At 64.5% G+C, this 17,730-nt stretch overlaps 3 protein-coding genes across 3 annotated transcripts in view; 2 read left to right on the top strand and 1 right to left on the bottom strand.

Moving 5' to 3' along the window:
• Positions 1 to 100: 100 nt before the first annotated feature.
• On the top strand, positions 101 to 675 carry CHLRE_08g360900v5 (ribosomal protein S15). Its single transcript, XM_001696032.2, has one exon. The coding sequence runs from the start codon at positions 147 to 149 to the stop codon at positions 582 to 584; it is 438 nt and encodes a 145-aa protein (XP_001696084.1). The 5' UTR covers positions 101 to 146; the 3' UTR covers positions 585 to 675.
• A 2,543-nt stretch (positions 676 to 3,218) lies between these two features.
• On the bottom strand, positions 3,219 to 12,980 carry CHLRE_08g360850v5 (uncharacterized protein). Its single transcript, XM_043064812.1, has 13 exons — positions 12,377 to 12,980; positions 11,891 to 12,101; positions 11,468 to 11,671; positions 11,050 to 11,111; positions 10,681 to 10,781; positions 9,980 to 10,423; positions 7,967 to 8,198; positions 7,343 to 7,494; positions 6,461 to 6,824; positions 6,100 to 6,270; positions 5,728 to 5,808; positions 5,263 to 5,350; positions 3,219 to 4,945 (listed from the first exon to the last, which is right to left on the bottom strand). Exons 1-13 carry the CDS (start codon positions 12,800 to 12,802, stop codon positions 4,629 to 4,631), a joined length of 2,853 nt encoding a protein of 950 aa, XP_042921813.1. The 5' UTR covers positions 12,803 to 12,980; the 3' UTR covers positions 3,219 to 4,628.
• A 120-nt stretch (positions 12,981 to 13,100) lies between these two features.
• CHLRE_08g360801v5 (uncharacterized protein) overlaps positions 13,101 to 17,730 on the top strand; it is a 7,573-nt gene continuing 2,943 nt past the window's right edge. Inside the window, exons 1-9 of the mRNA XM_043064811.1 lie at positions 13,101 to 13,480; positions 14,157 to 14,228; positions 14,595 to 14,798; positions 15,221 to 15,328; positions 15,688 to 15,819; positions 16,283 to 16,449; positions 16,743 to 17,086; positions 17,326 to 17,381; positions 17,609 to 17,709. Coding sequence (XP_042921812.1) covers positions 13,244 to 13,480; positions 14,157 to 14,228; positions 14,595 to 14,798; positions 15,221 to 15,328; positions 15,688 to 15,819; positions 16,283 to 16,449; positions 16,743 to 17,086; positions 17,326 to 17,381; positions 17,609 to 17,709 — 1,421 coding nt within the window. The 5' untranslated portion in view covers positions 13,101 to 13,243. The remainder of the gene's footprint in view (positions 13,481 to 14,156; positions 14,229 to 14,594; positions 14,799 to 15,220; positions 15,329 to 15,687; positions 15,820 to 16,282; positions 16,450 to 16,742; positions 17,087 to 17,325; positions 17,382 to 17,608; positions 17,710 to 17,730) is intronic.

Here is a 17,730-nt window from a genome sequence, read left to right as displayed (position 1 = left end):
AGTGCGAAAGCCGGCTATGAAAATGGACATGGGGATCGCGATGGGCGCCCCCGCGCCCTGGCGGCGGTGTGCACAGGAGCGAGGCCCTCGCCTGCTCCTTCCTCTTTCTCTCGCCGTCAGGCTCGTAGTTTCAAAAGCTAGGCAAGATGGCTGACGCCGCCGGTGACAAGAAGCGCACTTTCCGCAAGTTCACCTATCGCGGGGTGGACCTGGACCAGCTGCTGGACATGAAGACCAGCGACTACGTTCAGCTGTTCGCCGCTCGTCAGCGCCGCCGCTTCCAGCGCGGTCTGAAGCGGAAGCACCAGTCCTTCATCGTCAAGCTCCGCAAGGTGAAGAAGCTGGCGGCCAGCGGCGAGAAGCCGGAGCCTGTGCGCACGCACCTGCGCAACATGATTGTGGTGCCGGAGATGATTGGCTCCGTCGTGGGCGTCTACAACGGCAAGACCTTCAACCAGGTGGAGATTAAGCCCGAGATGGTCGGCCACTACCTGGCTGAGTTCTCCATCTCCTACAAGCCCGTGAAGCACGGCCGCCCGGGTATCGGCGCGACTCACTCGTCGCGCTTCATCCCGCTCAAGTAAATGGACTTCGTGTGGGCTCGGACCGGCGGGGAGGCGGCCGCCCCCTGAGCTCCCCGCCCTGCGGTGGAACGGCGTGTAACGGGTGAAATTGCATTCTGAACCTGCCTCTATGTCCTTCTCTCTCTAATCAGCTAAGCGGAAAGCAGGGGCGAAGGCGAGCGCGGGCGGCAGCAGCGGCAGGAGCAGCAGCACGGTTTGGGAGTGGGGGGGAGGGGGGGGGTCGCAGCCGGCCTGCCTGGCTCTCAGCCTCTCTCAAGGTAAGAACATGGTGTGTACCAGTGCGTTGGAGTGCTGTTGTGTTTATTTAATTGTGCGGCTGGGCATGGGTATGGGGATTTGTGGAGGGGCCCGCGCCGGCCGCTCGGGAGGTGGGGGGGGGGGCAGGCAGGTGGCGCCGCCGGGGCGGTCGCCTCCGGGCGGCTGCTGCTCCCCACCTATGCCATGGGTTACCTGGCTATGCGTGTTCGTGTGATATATTGGGATTGTAGTTGTTGGCAGCATGTGTGGGAGGCGGGCGCTGGAGCGGGGTGAGTCGCATGGCGCTGCGGACCAGGCAGTGGACTGCTCTCTGGCGCTAGCAGCTCTGGCGTTCGGGCGGCGGCGGCGGCAGTAGCAGCACCGCAGGCGGCAGACTCGGAGTCGCGGCGACTGGCGATGTTGGTGCGGGGTAAACACCACGGCGGCAGCAGTAGCAGCGAGCTTGGAGCTATTGGCTGGCGGGGGTTTTGGCGAGGCGGTGGCTCAGTAGCATTGCGCTCACAGGCGGCGAGAGGCGGCTGCGGCTCTCCAGCTGCAAGCCAGCTTGCGGGCGGGAGGGCCTGCAGGCGCGCTTCCGCAGCGGCTGCCGCGTCCTCATGCGCCGGCAGCTGCGGCCTCCGTCAGTGGTACGCATTTGCCCTCGGCCGCGGAGGCGCCGCGACTCAGGCGTGTCCAGGTCGTGGTGTGCAGCAGCAGCAGGAGCGGGAGCGCCGGCAGCAGCCAACCTATATATAGCCGGCGGCTGGTCTCTGCAGCTGCAGCTACATTCAGCTGGCGGCCGGCAGCAGTAGCAGTAATAGTAGCAGAGCAAGCAGCTGCAGGGCTAGTGACGGCTACAGCTGTCCGTCGCTGTCACGGCTGGCTGCAGCGGCGCGGGGCTCGTTTGCTGGCGCACCGAACACCGGCGGCAACGCGGGTGTTTAGGTTGGGTCGGCAGGGAGGCCCACGCGGCAGCAGCTGGCTTGACCCTGGCATTTACCTGCTGCGCGGCCTTCTATGGGTTTTGTGGCGGGTCTTGCTGCCGCTCGCCGCCATTCACAGCAGGGCGCGCAGTTGCGGGTGGAGGGGCCAGCTCTAGGGGGCGTGCGCTGCGCCAGCCATACTCAGGGGATGATGGGTTGGCGGCGCCTGGGCGTTGCGCGGCCAGGGTGGCGGAGGCGCCGTGCTGCGTTTGAGCGAGTGGGTTGTGATTGGTGCCGGCGGTTGTGCGTCTGCGGTCGTGTGTGTGCCATGCGTGTTTCTCTGGTGGCTGTGTTTGCTGTGCGCTGTGTGTGTGTGTGTGTGTTTTGTTCTGTTTGGTCTGACTCTGCCAGGCCGGTTGTCAGCGGGACCAGCCGGGGGGCGGGAGGGGTGTCAGCGGGATGCAGGACCAGCGCGCTTGTCGAGCTCTGTCGCAGCTCGGTGTGCAGCAGCGGCAGCTCAACAGCGGCAGCTCTATAGTGCAGCACACATGTCTGTGCCCTGCTCGCCAGCGTGTGGGGTGTCAGCGCATCACAGCGACAGCAGCAGAGTGGACAAAGTCGTGCGCCATCCAGCGGTACAGTGCGGCCTCAGCAAGGCAGCCGCATCCATCTTACCGCCTCCACGTTCTGTTGCTCAGAAATGCAGCCGATTCAGCCTGCCAGTCCCACGTGCAAGCGTAATAGGGGCCGTTGGGCGTGATCTCAGGCCACCTGCGTAGGAAAGTATCCGACTCTAGAAGCGCCAAGCAACAAAATTTAGGTGTCATTCGGGCGGGTGAGCGGAAGGGGGCATAGGGGGGGGCTTGGGGCATGCGCCGGAAGGTGGATGCGATACAGCGATGGGGGGCGGTACGGGGCAGGTTGGGGCGTAGACTCGCGTTGCCGCACCGGGAGGTGGGTCGGGTGGGGTTGGCATCGAGCCCACGACGGAGCCCAACAAAACGGGGGGGGGGAGGGGGGCCGTGGCAGGCCACGTGGCCCTGGGACAGCCTGCGCTCGGGACCTTGGCTCGAGTGACACGGTCGGCGGGCGAAGCACGTCGATAAGCGGGTGCCGGATGGGGGATCTCGGCATGCTAGTTTGCGTGGCACGCGCGGGGCAGGGAGTGGCCGAGAGGGTTTGGAGTGTCAAAACGGGTGGGCTTCGGGTAGCTCTGGGACGGGAGCACGCGTGCCCTGCAGTCGGCAGCTAGCGCGAGGGCTACATCCGGGTGGGCTACGGGCGGGACGGGGGGGCGCCCGGGGGGTGCGTAGCTACCACCCCAAACTAGACTGAACCCAATGCGAAAGGGGGAGGTGACGGGGCGAGGAGGGGGCGGTATGCAGGAACGCACGGGGCACGCCACGGCGACCGACGCGGCGCAGGGGTCTGCGTTACGCGCCCTGTGGGCACTCTTTCGCCGCCTCCACTGCGCATTTCCAGTTTTCCACTCACTCGACACTGTCACGCAATAGACGCCTGCACGCCGAGCAGGAGCACGCATGGACATCTCCGGTCGGGCCCCGCACCCCTGTCTTCAACCCGATCCCCTGTTCCGTCGTTCCCATGCTCTCCCACCGGCAAGCAACGCAACTACCGGCGCCAAAGTAACATTCACCACCGGCGGATCACTGCTGCACCAGCCGCCACTAGCCGCCACGACCCCCACCGTGTTCGCAACTCGTCCGCCGCCCGCCGCGCGCCGCCCACCATGCCACTATGCCGGCAGGCTTTGCATCGGGCACCACATCGGGCGCCACGGCGCCACCGCGGCTACCATCACCGTCACTACCGCACGCGCGCACACGGCAGGCTTTGCTTACCATGAAGTTCGGTAGTTCAGACTCTGTGCACAGTGTTGTGCGGTTATACGAATGCGCGAGTGAAGCAATCTGCTACCACACCCGCATTCCCACAAACGTTCCGTGTGCGGTTGCCACATTCCCCCCACTGCAAGCACTAGGCACCCCTCCCCTCGCCCCGTGCATGTCGTTGATTCACCCGCCCTCAGGGGTCGTATCTTGTTTTTGGGGTAATGTCTAGCTCCAGACAAAAACGGCCCGGTGGCCGCCGTCTTTTGTCTGGGCACATGGCGGTTTGGGGGCTTCTGCATAGGAATTGGGACAAAACCCGCCCCAAACCCGGGCCAACAAAGTCTCGCCCCAGACATTAGCCCCCGGGAGGAATGTCTAGGAAACGGCCAAAATGGCCAATTAATGTCTGGAGACATTAAGATAGGAGCCCTGCCCGCCCTCTTTCCCACGCCCCCCCCCCAGCTCCGGCCCCAGCCCCACCCGGCCACTCGGCCAGCCCAACCCCGTCCCTCATGTCTATGCAGCCCCCTGATACGCTCTGTACACCCCCCCCCCCAACACACACACGCTTGATGCATTCTTGCATGCATGCACTCGACTGGCACACATAAACACACACACACACACACACACGCTTGTTGTCTCCCTTTTAAAAGCACACGTAGGTACATGGCATGCTACCGCTACTACTTGGGTTGGCCGCATTCCCCATTCCGTGTACCGCATTTCCCACACGCCCGCATATAAGTTCAGGTCCCATCCACCCACTTCACACCCATCCTCCGGCTGTCACCGCAATTGCCAGCCCCAACGCTCTGGCCCCTTTGAGCTCCCAGCCCCTCTCAGCACCCACTGGCATGTACACAGCCTGTCTGCAAGTCTAGATGCACACATCCCCAAGCGCGCACCCCCACATGCACCCTCACATTCACGCACACCGAACAGCGCACCGCAACGCCCGTATGGTCTTTGTCTTAATACGGTAGATCGCAACGGGAAAGGACATTTGTATGCTCCTTCCCTTGTGCTCATTAAGTAGCAAGCTTCTGCCGCTGCGCCGCCTGCGCACCTGGCTGCGCCTGCTGCCATACCAATCCCTGCCCCTGCTGCCCCTGCTGCCCCAGCGCCCCCTGTGCCGCCTGCGCCGCCTGCGCCCCCTGCCGCAGCCGCACCGCCGCGCGGATGTAGGCGGGGCTCTGCATCTCCAGCAGCCGCGACACGGCGCGGCGGAAGGCGAACCGCTCCTCGGCGCCGCCCAGCACGCCCGCCGCCGCCGCCAGCGCCGCCGGCCCCACCGCCACGGGCGCCACCGCACCGGCGGACATGACATCACGCCGCAGCCGTGCGTCTGTGTGTGTTTTTCGAAAGCGGGGTGGGGTAGGGCGGGGGTTTAGGGCTGGGGTGAGGGCAGGAGGGGTGTTTATGGAAGTGGGCGTGGTTGCGGGGGAGCGTGGATGGGCATGTCTAGGGCAGGAGAGGCACGGGTGTGGGCGCGTGTTGCGCTACACCGATGTGTGACACAGACACAATCACGAGCACGCATACCCGGTGCCCCACTGTACATGTCTGACACACGCTTGTTGCCTGGCAGTGCCCCTCACCTCCCATCCCATCCCCTTCCTCCCCCAGCCCCTCCCTCCCCTCCTCCCCCGCCTTACTCCTCACCCTCCGCCGCCGTCTCGAACTGCAGCCCCTCCACATCCAGAATGGGTTCCTCGCCCTCCGCCCCCACAAACAGCTGCTCGGGAGGAACCTGTGAAGCAGCGGCGGTCCGGAGAGACGGGAGAGACGGGAGATACAGGAGATAAGGACCGGGGGAGGTGAGGGGAGCAGGCGGTGGGGGGAGCAGGCGCAACCAGGCACGATGCGAAGGCGCCAGCGGGCTCCCCGTCCCATCCGCCGCCCACTTTTGTCCCCGCTACACGTCGGCACTCCATTCTTTCATCGCTTTCTTCCTGAATTCCTAGTTGCTCACTGGGAATGGTGCAAGCAAACTATTTCCCTAGTCTGTGCAACGCCGCATCGCGTCAACTAGTATCGCCTTCCTCTGTTTTCAGTGCTGCCTGGATCAGTATCCGCCCTCTCCCTTCCGACTGTCTCCTCCCCTCCCTCTCCCCTCCTCCCTCTCACCTGCGCGCTGGCCACCAGCACGCACTTGGCGTTGTACAGCTCGTCAATGAGCGTGATGAAGCGCCGCGCCTGGTCGCGAACCTTTCATTAGGAGGGGGGAGGAAGAGGGAGGGAGGGTGAGGAAGAGGGAGGGAGCGGTTTACCCGTCCGTTTTGAAGCAAGCGGAAACATCTGTTCCTGCCCCGCACTTGCCCCGCTTACAGCTCCTCTGGCTTCAGATGGGAATGCTGATCAGGCCCCCCCAACACCCCCCCCCCCAAAAACACACACGCCAAACACACACACACACACACCGGGCTTTTGGTTCTTTTTTAACACACACACACACACACGCCCACATGCTCCCCCACACCCAAACGCCCACGCCCGCACCTGCATGCTCATGGCCGGCACGCCCTCCACGAACACCGTGTGGAACCGCCCCGCCACCGCCGTGTAGTCCGCGGGGCCCAGCGGCGCCGCACACAGCTCGGCAAAGTCGAACCAGGCGCCGCCGCCGCAGGGGCTGGCGCGCCGCACGCCCAGCCGCCGGCCGAACAAGACCTGATAGGGGGGTTGGTTGGTTGGCAGTTGGCGGATGGTGGGAGATTTGGTGGCGGTTGGGGGTTGGTGGCGGTTGGGAGTTGCGTGGGGGATTGGTGGGGGAGTTGTGGGGGAATGGTGGGCGTTGGCGGTTGTAGGGGTTGCAGCACCTCTCAGAGCTTCCTGTACAGGGACAGGGGCGCCCACTCACCGGGATGTCCAGCATGCCCCCGGCCTCGGCACCCGCGGCAGTAGCACCCGCGGCAGTAGCACCAGCAGGAGCGGCAGTAGCACCAGCAAAGGCGCTCCACAGCCGCTCCATCTCGGCTGTAGCGCCGGGCCCGGCGGGGTGCAGGTAGCTCCGACACACGGGCGGCCAGATGGCGGCGGCAGTAGCAGCAGCAGCAGCAGCAGCGGCTGTAGCGGCTGTGATTACGCCATCACCAGGAGAGGAGGAGGACGGGCCCGCTGCTGTTGCCGCTGCTGCCGCAATGGCCGCGCGGCCCTGCTCCAGCAGCACTCGGCGGTAGTCGGCGGGCGAGGACAGCTCCACCACCTCACAGCGCTGCTGCAGGCTGTGGGGTGGGCATGGGCAGGGATATGGGCATGGGCATGGACATGTCATGGGCATGGACACATAGCGTTGCGAGCAGAGGCGTTTGTGTGTATGTGTGTATCTAGAACAAAATAAATCGCCCGAGAGTGGAGGTGTGTGTGTGTGTGTTTAGGAATGTGTGTGTGTGTGCGGGGTGTCGGAGGTGGAGGCACGGCGTCCCGGCGGTGCCGTGACTGCTCCCGCACCCGTGCCCCACACCCCTGACCCCAGTGCACCGGGAGCTCTGACGGCGCCCTTGCCCCTGCCCTTGCCCCTGCCCCCCACCCTCTTTGTCCTCACGCCCCTCCGCACATGCACCTCTCAGCACATGCGGACATGCTCCTTTCCAGACATGCTCCTCCCGCCCGACGATTCCTTGACTACCGTATTGGGACCTATGTCGTCGTCAACTAAAACCCATAACCCCAATGGCCCACCCCCAACCCACCCCCAACCCCAACCCCGGACCCCCGCCCCCACACACGCATGCGCACCCACGTGTCCACGAAGTGTCCCCACATGGCCTCGTGCAGTCCGTGCCTCGGCAGGTGCTGCGGCGCCCTGTTGCTGCTGCCCACCAACACGCAGCCCGCCGCCGTCAGCGCCTCCACCAGACCCTTGAGAGCCACGGCGCTGAACACGTCAGTCACCTGGGGGGGGGGGGTGGGAGGAGAGGGGAGGGGAGGGAGGGTGGGAGAGGGGAGGGAGAGGGAGAGGGAGGGAGGGGAGGAGGGGAGGGGGAGGGAGAGGGAGAGGGGGAGGGGGCGGAGGAGAGAGGGGAGGGAGAGGGAGAGGGGAGGGGAAGGAGAGTGGGAGGTGGAGGGGGAGGGGGAGGGAGAGGGCGGGGGAGGAGGAGGGATGAAGGAGGGGTAGAGGGGTGTGGAAGGGAAGGGTTGCAAAGGTGGTTGAAGAAAGCGGTACAGGATGCACTGAAGGGGTGGAGGGTAGGAGGGAGGGGCAGAGGAAGTGGGCACCTGTCAAAGCGCAAAAGAACACGGATCCCAAATTGCCACGCCCGCCCGCTCCGCCTCCCGTACTCCATCACTCCCAGCCGCCCACACACACACACTCTTCCACCCGCCTACCCACCCAGCCACCCACCCATCTCCAAACAATTCTCACCTGCACCTCATCAAAGAACAGCGCCGACGCAATGGGCGCCGCCGCCCCTCCGCCGCCGCCGCCTCCGCCGCCACCCGAGCGCGCCGCCGCCGCCTCCGCCGCCGCCGCCTCCGCCCAACCGCTCAGCGGGTCTCCGGCCCGGCCGCGGATCAGCGCCGCCGCCATTCGCGTGAGCTGTTGTGCATTGGCGGCGGCTAGACTGCGCGGGTCGTTGCGGCCAAGCCGCGCCAGCCTGCGACGTAATTGGCATTTGGGCGGGGTTGCAAAGATGGTTAGGAAAGCGGTACAGGATGCCCTGGTGTGTGTGTGTGTGTGTGTGTGTGTGTGTGTGTGTGTGTGTGTGTGTGTGTGTGTGTGTGTGTGTGTGTGTTAAAGAGCACAAGGAAAACGTTGCGCAAAGACAGTGTATGCGATGGTGTGTGTGTGTGTGTGTGACTACGGTTTCCACGGTTATTCTGCCAGATCACGTGAATCGTGTATCTGGTATAACCAACGACAGGGCTCTCAATCGAGGGCTGCCGTGACCTGGCGTTTCCCCGGCAGAGCGCAAACAGCTCTCGAGTCCACAGGGCAACGCACTCCGACCCTTCACCGCGCCAGTAATCCTTGCGGAATTACTACCGGTGCAACAACCTCAGACCCAGCGGGCGAGCTACCTCTTAAAAACCAGGCGGGCAGAAGACAAAAAACAGCAAACATAACAAAACACGCAGCACGCGACAGCACGACCACAGTGGCTGCGGGGCTGAGTCCTACGACCCGGCAGCCTGCACGACCTCAACCGCAACCTAACCAGCTCTCGACGCCAGGGCAGACAATGCCTAAGGGCAGCCACAAACGCGTCTGGCCACTAGGCCGATCCAGGCCGTAAGGCCCGGGATGTTGCAGCACCCAACACACCCTCTCAGGCATAAAAACCCCGCAAACCTGGCCCTGCTCCCACGGGCGTAAAACAACAAGGGGTGTCTGTCAGCTTTGTACAGCTGGAAAATGGGCTGAGCCCCATGAAGCGCAAGGGATGTGACGATGGGCACCGGCGACATGAACAGCACCCTTGCAAGCCCATCCAGCGGGACTGGCCACTATGCCAACGCCGTGCCGAGGCACCGACATGCCCTGTCCCCGCCACGCCACGCCAACTTACCCACGCCACTTCACGGTCCATGATATCCCAAATGCACCTCACCCACATCCCACTCAAGCACCGCAAACGGCTAGCCGGGCTCGGGCGCGGGATCCCGGGCCGCGACACATTTAAGGCTCGGGGACGCACGGTTTGGCTGTTGCAAACAATTTCGACATTCTTGCCCCAAGACGCTTGTCGTCGACATGTTTTGATACATGGATGTAAGATATTTAGGGGCCGAGAGCTATACTCGCGGACTGAAGCAAGTCAAGATGTCCATGGACTCACGAGGTCGCTTCTCGCTCCGGCCGAGTTTTCCCTGCCGCCTATTTTTCTACAATAGGGAATAGCAATTAATAATACGTGGCACTCGCGGTTTGCGCCAGTTTGGCACTTTTTGTCGACGCAGGCAGGCACCAGGCAGGCAGGCAGGCACGGACAGGGGCAATCCTGGGGGGCTTCGCCCCCCCTGGATCGCTTCGCTCGGGGGGCTCAGCCCAAAAAACCCTTCGCCTGCCCACTAAGCTCCCCCGCTGACCCTCTCGTGTGTGTTTGTTAAGGGGGGGTAGCCGTCCATGGCTAACAGGGTGTAGCTCTCCTTTTGCGCGTGTGTAGACGAGAGCGGTGCGGTGGGTGTGGCCGGACCACGGGATTGGGAGTTGGGATGTTGGGTGGTTGCGTGTGATGTGTGTCAGCCCTCCTCCCCACTGCCCCTCCCTGCCCATCCTCCCCCCGGCCCCCCCCTCTCTCCCCCCCGCTCCCTCTCCCCCTCCATGTTCGTAGCTGGATGGGCTTTTCTGTTGGCGATGGGACGTTTCCCTTGGGCTCAAACCCACCAACCCCCTCCCCCGCCGTCCCGAAACACTTCCCACCCATGCCCCTCCCACCTCATGTGTCGCCGTACCGCCAGCATGGCCGCCCGCGCCTCCCGCTGCCGCCGAACCTCGGGATCCCGCCTTGGATCCCACTGCCGCAACACGCCCTGCCGTGTCAACGGCACCTCCCCCACCTCCCCCGCCGCTACAGCCGCCGCCACAGCCGCCCCCTCCGCCTCCGCCCCTTCGTCTTCCAAATCCTCCTCGTCCTCATCGTCACCAAGCGCCGCCGCCCGCTCCCGCAGCGCCGCCGCCGCCGCCACCGCCAGGTGACTCCGCACGCCGCCGCCACCGCCGCCGCCGCCGCCGCCGCCATCGCTACCAACCCCTGCGTCTCCCTTCTCTCCTGCTGCTACTGCCGCAGATGCTGCGGCCGCCGACAAGGCGCCGCTTTGCTCGTTCGCCGCCGCCAGCCGCGCCGCCGCCGCCGCATCGCGCTCCGCCGCCGCCTTCCACCTGTTTGAAACCCGTGCACCATACACATCACATAACACGACGCGCATGTCAGGTTGCGGCGTGCCGTGTGTGCGGCCACCCTCCCCCAACGGCCCTCCTCCATACTTGGTCCCTACCCTTCACCCATACCTGAATGGCGAAACCAAAACCCCCAAACCCCACCGCCCCTCACTCCAGCCCTCGCCGCCGCCCCGCCGCCCCACACCCCTCCACCCCCATTGCCCCCCACCTGCCCCCCCTCCTCCCCAGCCCCCCACCTGGCTGTGTCCAGGGCGTGCAGCCGCGCGTGCACCTCCAGCATGAGGGCGTTGAAGTGCATCCACCGCAGCGCGCCCAGGCCGCCGCCCTCCTGCAGCGCCTGTGTGTGTGTTGGGGGTGTGTTGGGGTGTTGCTGAAACAGGTGGATAGCATGTGTGTACATGTGTGTGTGCGTGTTACAGCAGCCAGGAGCAATCAACCCCCTCCTGACACCGCCCCAACCCCGCCACACCCTTGTTGGTCTCGACCCCCCACCGGCATCACCCCAGTGCGGACACTCCGCCCACACGACCGAGCATACGCACACACACGCATACGAACACACTCACACGCACACACACGCACACACACGCACACACACACCCTACCTGGTAGAAGAGAGACACCAACATGGATTTGCCGCTGCCCACACTGCCCCACACATACAGGCCTGCAGATAGGGGGCGGGCACGTGGGGAGGGGCGCGTGGGTGAGGGGCACGTAGGGAGGAGAGAGGGAGCGACCGGGGATGAAGAGCATGGGGAGGGGGGAAGGGTGCGCCCCAAGTACCATGCGGCAACGGCGTCAGCCAATGCGATGCGGGGGCAGGTGTACGCAGGTGAAGCGCTGTGGCCAGATAAGAGTACAAGAGCACAAAATACACAGAAGTACAGTAGACAACCCTAGCCTATTATGAAGCAACAGCAGCCGAAGCAGCAACAGCAGCAGCCGAAGCAGCAACAGCAGCAGCCGAAGCGGCAGCAGCGGCCGTCGCCGCCGCAACATCCAGCTCATTCCCCATCTCACCTCGGGGCGGTGTGGGCGCCACAGGCGGCGGCCCCATCTCCCGTTGCAGCCGCTCCTCCCGCGCTACAGCCGCCCGCCTCGCCCGCTCCCGGGCCGAAGCCGCCGCCGCCCCGCTGCTACTGCCGCTGCCAATGCCACTGCTACTGCTACTGGCGCCAGTGCTACTGCCGGGCACAAAGCTGGCTACTGTCGCCTTTAGCCAGCCTGTGTGACCAGGATAAGGAGGTGGGGAAGTCCAGTTGAGTTTGATGCCCCAATGTTGAACTGCGGTTGCTTTGTGTACACACTGCCAAGTGCCAACAACACCTCTTGCCAGCCACTTCCGAGCCTACTCGCAGGGGCGGGGCCACATGATCGTGGTAATGGGTAGAAGAGCGAAAGTCCTTTCACCATAGTTGCCGCGTGAGACAGTATGCTACGTACCGACAATGGATGAGTCGCCTCCTGCCGCCGCCGACGTTGCCAACGACGACGGCGTCGCGGCTGCCGCGGCTGCCCCGGTGGCGGCGCCGCTGGCGGCGGCGGTGCGGCAGCGCTCCGGGTGGTCGGGCTGCGCCTGCCGCTCCCGCCCCTGTGTTGCCTCCTCCGCCTCCTCAGCCGCTAGCAGCTGCTGCAGCCGCTGCAGCCGCCGCGCCTGGTGCGGTGTGTAAGGGATGATCGTGAGGGCACGTGCAAGCGCTTGCCTCATGTCATGTGCAGCGCATGCGTGTTTCATTGTGTTTTTTGTGCTTCTGGCCGCCCCACCCCGCCACCCAGCCCCCTTGCTACCGCCAAACGCTGCATCTGTGCCTTTCGGCAACACACACAAGTACAACATCAATCCCCGCAAACCCGTGAAGCCGTCAAATTTCAAAGAACCACTAAACCCCCAGCCATCGTAGTACCGTATCGTCCTCCCTCCACACACACCTGGTATTCTGTGGTGGCGGCCGCGTGCCCGTCCATGCGCCGCCGGTAGTCAACCACCTCGTCGTACAACCGCCCCAACCGCTGTACGAGCGCCGCCTGCTGCTCGTCCGGTTTTAGGGTGCCGTCGGCCAGGAGCGCCTGGTACTTGTGCTGTACCGGATTGGAAGAGCTGCTGCTAGCGCTGCTGTTGCTGTCCGTGTTGTTGCTAAGGGAACTGGCCGCGGCATGGGAGCTGTACGGCGCGAATGGGCTGGGGGAAAGAGAAAAGGCGGGTGAAAGTGCAGGGGTGGGAGAGGGATGGCCGGCTGCGGCCGGGTCGGGCAGGCCAGGAGCCGCCAGGAGCCCAGCTAGTCCCTGGCGCTGCGACGTGGCCGCTCCCGCCAAAGGGGACGCCCATAGCCGCAGGCTTTGCGCGCGACTGAGCATAGCGCGCTTTGGTATTGATATTGTGCGTGGGTAGGTAAATAGGTGTCTGCGTAATCCTTCGTTGGGTGGTCAGCGAAAAGACGAGCTGGGCAATCGAAAAGCAAGCAAACTGCCGCCGCGGGCACCAGCTTTCATGTCTGTGTCATATTGCTGAAGCCATTTGCATTTGGGCTAAATGAGAGCAACTGAGCTGCCTCAACGAGCTGTCGAGCTGGCAATGGCAAATCGCCGCGAGTGGCCAATGGGACGCCAGCAGAAATCAGCTGGGCTAACAAGAGGGCTTGCCTGCTCGACCGTCCTTATTATGCTTACTACAGCTTACCAGTTAGACTTCTCGCAGTGCTAGCCCGCTGTAACAACAACCCTTGCTTCCCTTTCCGCTGTGCGACCCTTCTTTTCCTGAACCGTTTGCCGGTAGCGCCTGTGGCTAGTAGCAGCAGTATGATGCAACAGACCATTTCCTCCAGGGGTGCTGGGCGGTGCACCACTCGTCTAGCTGGGCGGAGGGTCTCAGCACCCTCGTTGGCAATTCGCCGGGCACGCTCGCTCGTGGTTCGCGCACAGCAGGTCCCTGAGGCTGAGGACGAGGCAGAGCCCACAACCAGCTACTCGCACGCAGCGAGGCAGGCTTACGCTCGGCTCTCGGCCCCGCCCAAAGTGGGCGCCGAGTATGGCGAGGCAAGTTGCGTAGCGCCTTGAAAGGACTGTGTGGTAGTTTGGGTCGTCAAGCTCGCAAGGGAGGGGCCCATCAACCCTGTTCTCGTTGGCCGGGCCCAGCCCAATGCGCTTGCCGTCCTGTCGCTGAGGCGCTGGCATCGCCCAGCGCTGCGTTGAGCTCAGCATTATCCATGAAAACATCATGACGGCGCGACCCGGCCAGAAACTAGCGTTTTGGCGTGGAAGTGCGACCTGAGGCGCTGGCGTGTCCGCACAGCACACCCCTCAGCCCCACGCCTTTTGGGTCTGACTGCGTGGCAGCACTGCTGGGCGGCGGCGTGTGCTGTGTGGTCATGTAGCCAAGAGCCATACGCTGGGGCCCCTGTGTGTATGCGGCATGGGTGTTCTGCATTGGGCTGCGCTGTATGGGGCCAGCCCCAGTGTTAAGGGGGGGCGTCACACGCCGCAGCTGCGCGCAGCTGCCCCCAGCCCCCGATGACCCTCCCCCCCACGCCCAGCAGACCTGCCGTACCACTGCCAGGTGCCACGCTGTGCACGCGTGCTTGCGTGCGGCCGCACCCACCCGCCCAGGCACCCCCCCCCACACTTACACGGTTTTCAGCTCCCACGCCTGCTGCGTCTAACCCTTTTCCTCTTCCTCCCCCTGTCCTCCCCCTATTCTCCCTCCCCTCCACAGGGCTTCATGCAGTTCCGGCTGGGTGGTGAGCCGCGGCGGCTGGACGTGGCGGCCCTGAACGAGTCGTTGAAGGTGAGGGTGAGGTAGGGGGAAGAGGGTTGAAAGATTGGGGGGGGGGGTGAGATATGGCCGCGAGGTAGGGAGAGAGAGAGGGGTGATAGTTATCAAGCCAGAACGAGCGGAGAGACCCAGCAGTGGACGGAGTGTGGGAAACAGGGAGCGGAGAGGGGGTCCAGTACGATGTCGCGGCACGCCATGCTTCACCACGGCCATGTCAGTCATTCATCAACGGCCACTACCGGCAACTCTACAAATCCCGAACTTCGCAACCCGCCCACGCAATGGCCATCCGACACCAACCTCACCTGCCACCGGTTCCCCACCAACCCCCACAAACCCATAACCACACCCACACCTGCAACCGCGCAACACACACAGGCCGGCGGCGCGTTGCGGCTGCGCTTCCACAACCGGCCTGACGAGGCGTACGGCTGCGTGTTTGACTTTGACTCCATCATCGCCAACACTCACGGCGCCTACGTGAGCGCCTGGCGGAAGCTGGCGGAAGCTAGGGGGCTGCCGCTGCCCAGGCACGCCCGCCTGTCCATGCACGCCACCGCGCCGGAGCGGATCATCATGGACGTGAGTGCCCCGTGTGTGGTTTTGGGGGGGGGGCGACGCGTGTGTTTTTGTGTTTTTGTGTGTAGGGGGGAGTTCGAGGGGAGTTGGGTTGTGAGGGAGAGGAAACGAGGGAGGAGGGCGTACAGGAGGGGAGAGGGGTGTAACGCGGCAGTGAGTGGTAGAGAGAGCTGGCTTTCAGGAGGTTTGGGAGGCGGATTGAAAGGGCCCAAACGGGTTGCAAAGAGGGCGAGGGTAAAACGCTGAAGGGGTGTGAACGGGATAGGACAGCAAATGGGGAGGGAGGCGGAAGGGTGGGCGTGAGGGCTGGAGCGGCCGACCGCTCCCCTAGTTTCGTCTCGTAACGACTTCCCAGATTCCTATTCCTTCCTATTCCTCTCATACACACTCTTTATTGTCTTTCTTCTTCCCTTTCTGCCCAACAGGTCCTGGGCTGGACCAGCAGCATGAAGGAGGCGCGCGCGCTGGCCTTTGAGCTGGCGGAGACGTACGCACAGGAGCTGGCGGCGGGGCCGGCCATGGCCACACCCCTGGTGGGTGCCGGACGGCGGCGTGGCGTGGCGTGTGGTTTGTTGTGGAGGGCGGGGAGCGGGGGCGGGAATCGGGGGGTTCAGTGTATTTCAGCTCTAAAGAAATCAAGACGCAGGGGGAGAGGGATGACGGAGGGTAAGGGCGTGGTTGTGCGGCGCGGTACACGAGGGCGGAAGGGCGGCCGAAGAGGCCCTGCGCTGGCACCCGTGTCTTTCTGGCTCCGTGCGAGGGGGATGTCGCAGTTCGGGTACTCGGTACGTGCGGCCGCAGCTGCCTGCCTATCCACCCACACCCACCCACACCCACCCACCCACACCTGCAACCCCCCCTGTATCCCACCCCTTACTCCCCCCTCCCTCAGCCCGGCGTGCGCGAGTGGCTCGACGCTCTGACCGCCTTCAACGTGCCTGTGGCGGCCGTGAGTGTGCTGGACCGCGGCACGGTGCGGCGCGCGCTGGAGCGCATGCACCTGCACGACCACTTCCAAGTGCTGGTGAGGGGCAGGGGAGGGGCAGGGGAGGGGAGGGGAGGGGAGGGGAGGGGAGGGGAGAGAGGGCGGGAGGGAGGAGAGGGCGGGTTGTTATTGCATGCGCGCTAACCAGTAAGCAACAAGGGACGCACGGACGCGTATGGGAAGACGAAGTCTACACCCGTAACTCTGACCAGCGCTCGTGGGGGAGAAGGCGGGGGCGACCCGCGTAGACAGCGAGGTTAGGGAGGAATGCCACGCAGGCTCGGGCATTGAACCCTCCTCGCGCCCATACGCCTGCTGTCTACCTCGCTACACTCCTCTGTACCATCTCTTGGCCGCTCATTCGGCAACGACATTGTCAACAGCCTTCAGTGCATCCTGTACGGCTTTTTCAAACCATCTTTGCACCCCCTCCGGTTCTTGGTTTTGGTTTAGTTTGGGCTGGTACTTAACAACCCCCCATCTTTCCTCCTGCCCCCTCAAGGCCCACGCGCGTGTGGACCTTGACAACCCCGCCAACGACATCCGCCGCCACGGCGCCGCCGCCGGCACCTACACGCCGCTGGAGCGCTCGCTGGCGCGGCTGGAGGCGCTGACGGGGCTGGCGCCGCGCTGCGTGGCGGCCAGTGCGGAGGTGGCGGAGCTGTACGCGTGAGTGCGCGGGCCTGTGGGGAGGGAGTGGATGGGGAGGAGGGTGGGGAGGAGGGTGGGTGGGTGGGGAGGAGGGTGTGTGGAGAGGAAGGTGTGGGTGGGGAGCGTGTGTGAAGGAGGGTGTGTGGGTGTGGGTGTGGGCCTTAACGTGTGCATCCCGCCTCCTTCATAACTATGCAACGTCCCACGCGCGTGTCATCGTAATTGTGACTGAGTGTGTTTTGTTATCGTTGTGTGTTTGTTGGACATTTGAAACAATCATTGCCCCCCTGGCCCCTCCACGTCTTTTGCAGCGCACGTGACAACTACGACAAGGACTCGGCCCGACTGCAAGCGCTGCAGGGCTCGGGTGGGGGGCCCGCCGCCGCCGCCGCAGAGGCCGCAGGCAAGAAGAGGGGGCGCAAGGAGGCGGCGGCGGCAGGCGGCGGAGGCGGCGGTGCGGCGGCAACAGCGGGAGCAGCAGCTGGAGCGACAGGGGAGACGGGCGCGGCCGCGGGCGTGGCGGCAGGGGCGGCAGGCGCAGCAGCGGCAGGGGCGGCGGCGGGAGGTGGCGGTGGCGGCGGCGGCGGGCGCGGCGGCGGGCGGGAGGTGGTGTGGGCTCGCGGCACCGGCTATGGCAGCGGCCACAACCGCACAGGTGGGTTTGGGGGGGGGGGGCGTGAGAGGGCACTTGTACGGCGCGTGCCGCTCCATTAGGGTGGCTCTGTAGGTCGGCTCTCACCGGCGAGATTACAGCAAGATTGGCATCCACAACAACCGCTCCATTCCTCCTCCCTCCTCCTCCCCTATCTACAACCCCTCCTCCCCCTCCCTCCTCGCTCCGCCCCCTCCTCCCTCTTCCCTCCTTCTTCCCTCCTCCCCCTCCTCCGGGCCCAGGCGAGCTGTGGGACGCCAAGGCCACCGAGGCGGCACAGCGCGCACGTGACGAGGAGGTGCGTTTGTGTGTGCGTGTATGTGTGCATGTGAGCTGTGTGTGCGTGTGTTGTTGTGTGTATGCTTGTGTGTATGCTTCCCCCTTAAGCGTTTCTTACGGTACGCACCTTGTGCACCACTTCACCACCCTTCCACAAACATGCAACACACATGCAACACGCGCACTTGCCAACAACACGTGCACACACACACACACACACTCTCTCTCTCTCTCTTGCCAACACAGATCCGGCTGTTGCTGGATGTGATGCGGGATGACCTGGTGGCGGAGCTGGGGCCGCGACCCACCGCCGAGGAGGCGGAGGAGGCGGAGGCGGCAGAGGAGAAGCAGAGGCAGCAGCATCAGCA

The sequence above is a fragment of the Chlamydomonas reinhardtii genome, chromosome 8 (assembly GCF_000002595.2).
Source record: "Chlamydomonas reinhardtii strain CC-503 cw92 mt+ chromosome 8, whole genome shotgun sequence".
NCBI lineage: Eukaryota > Viridiplantae > Chlorophyta > Chlorophyceae > Chlamydomonadales > Chlamydomonadaceae > Chlamydomonas > Chlamydomonas reinhardtii.
This window is presented reverse-complemented; position numbering and strand designations above follow the sequence as displayed.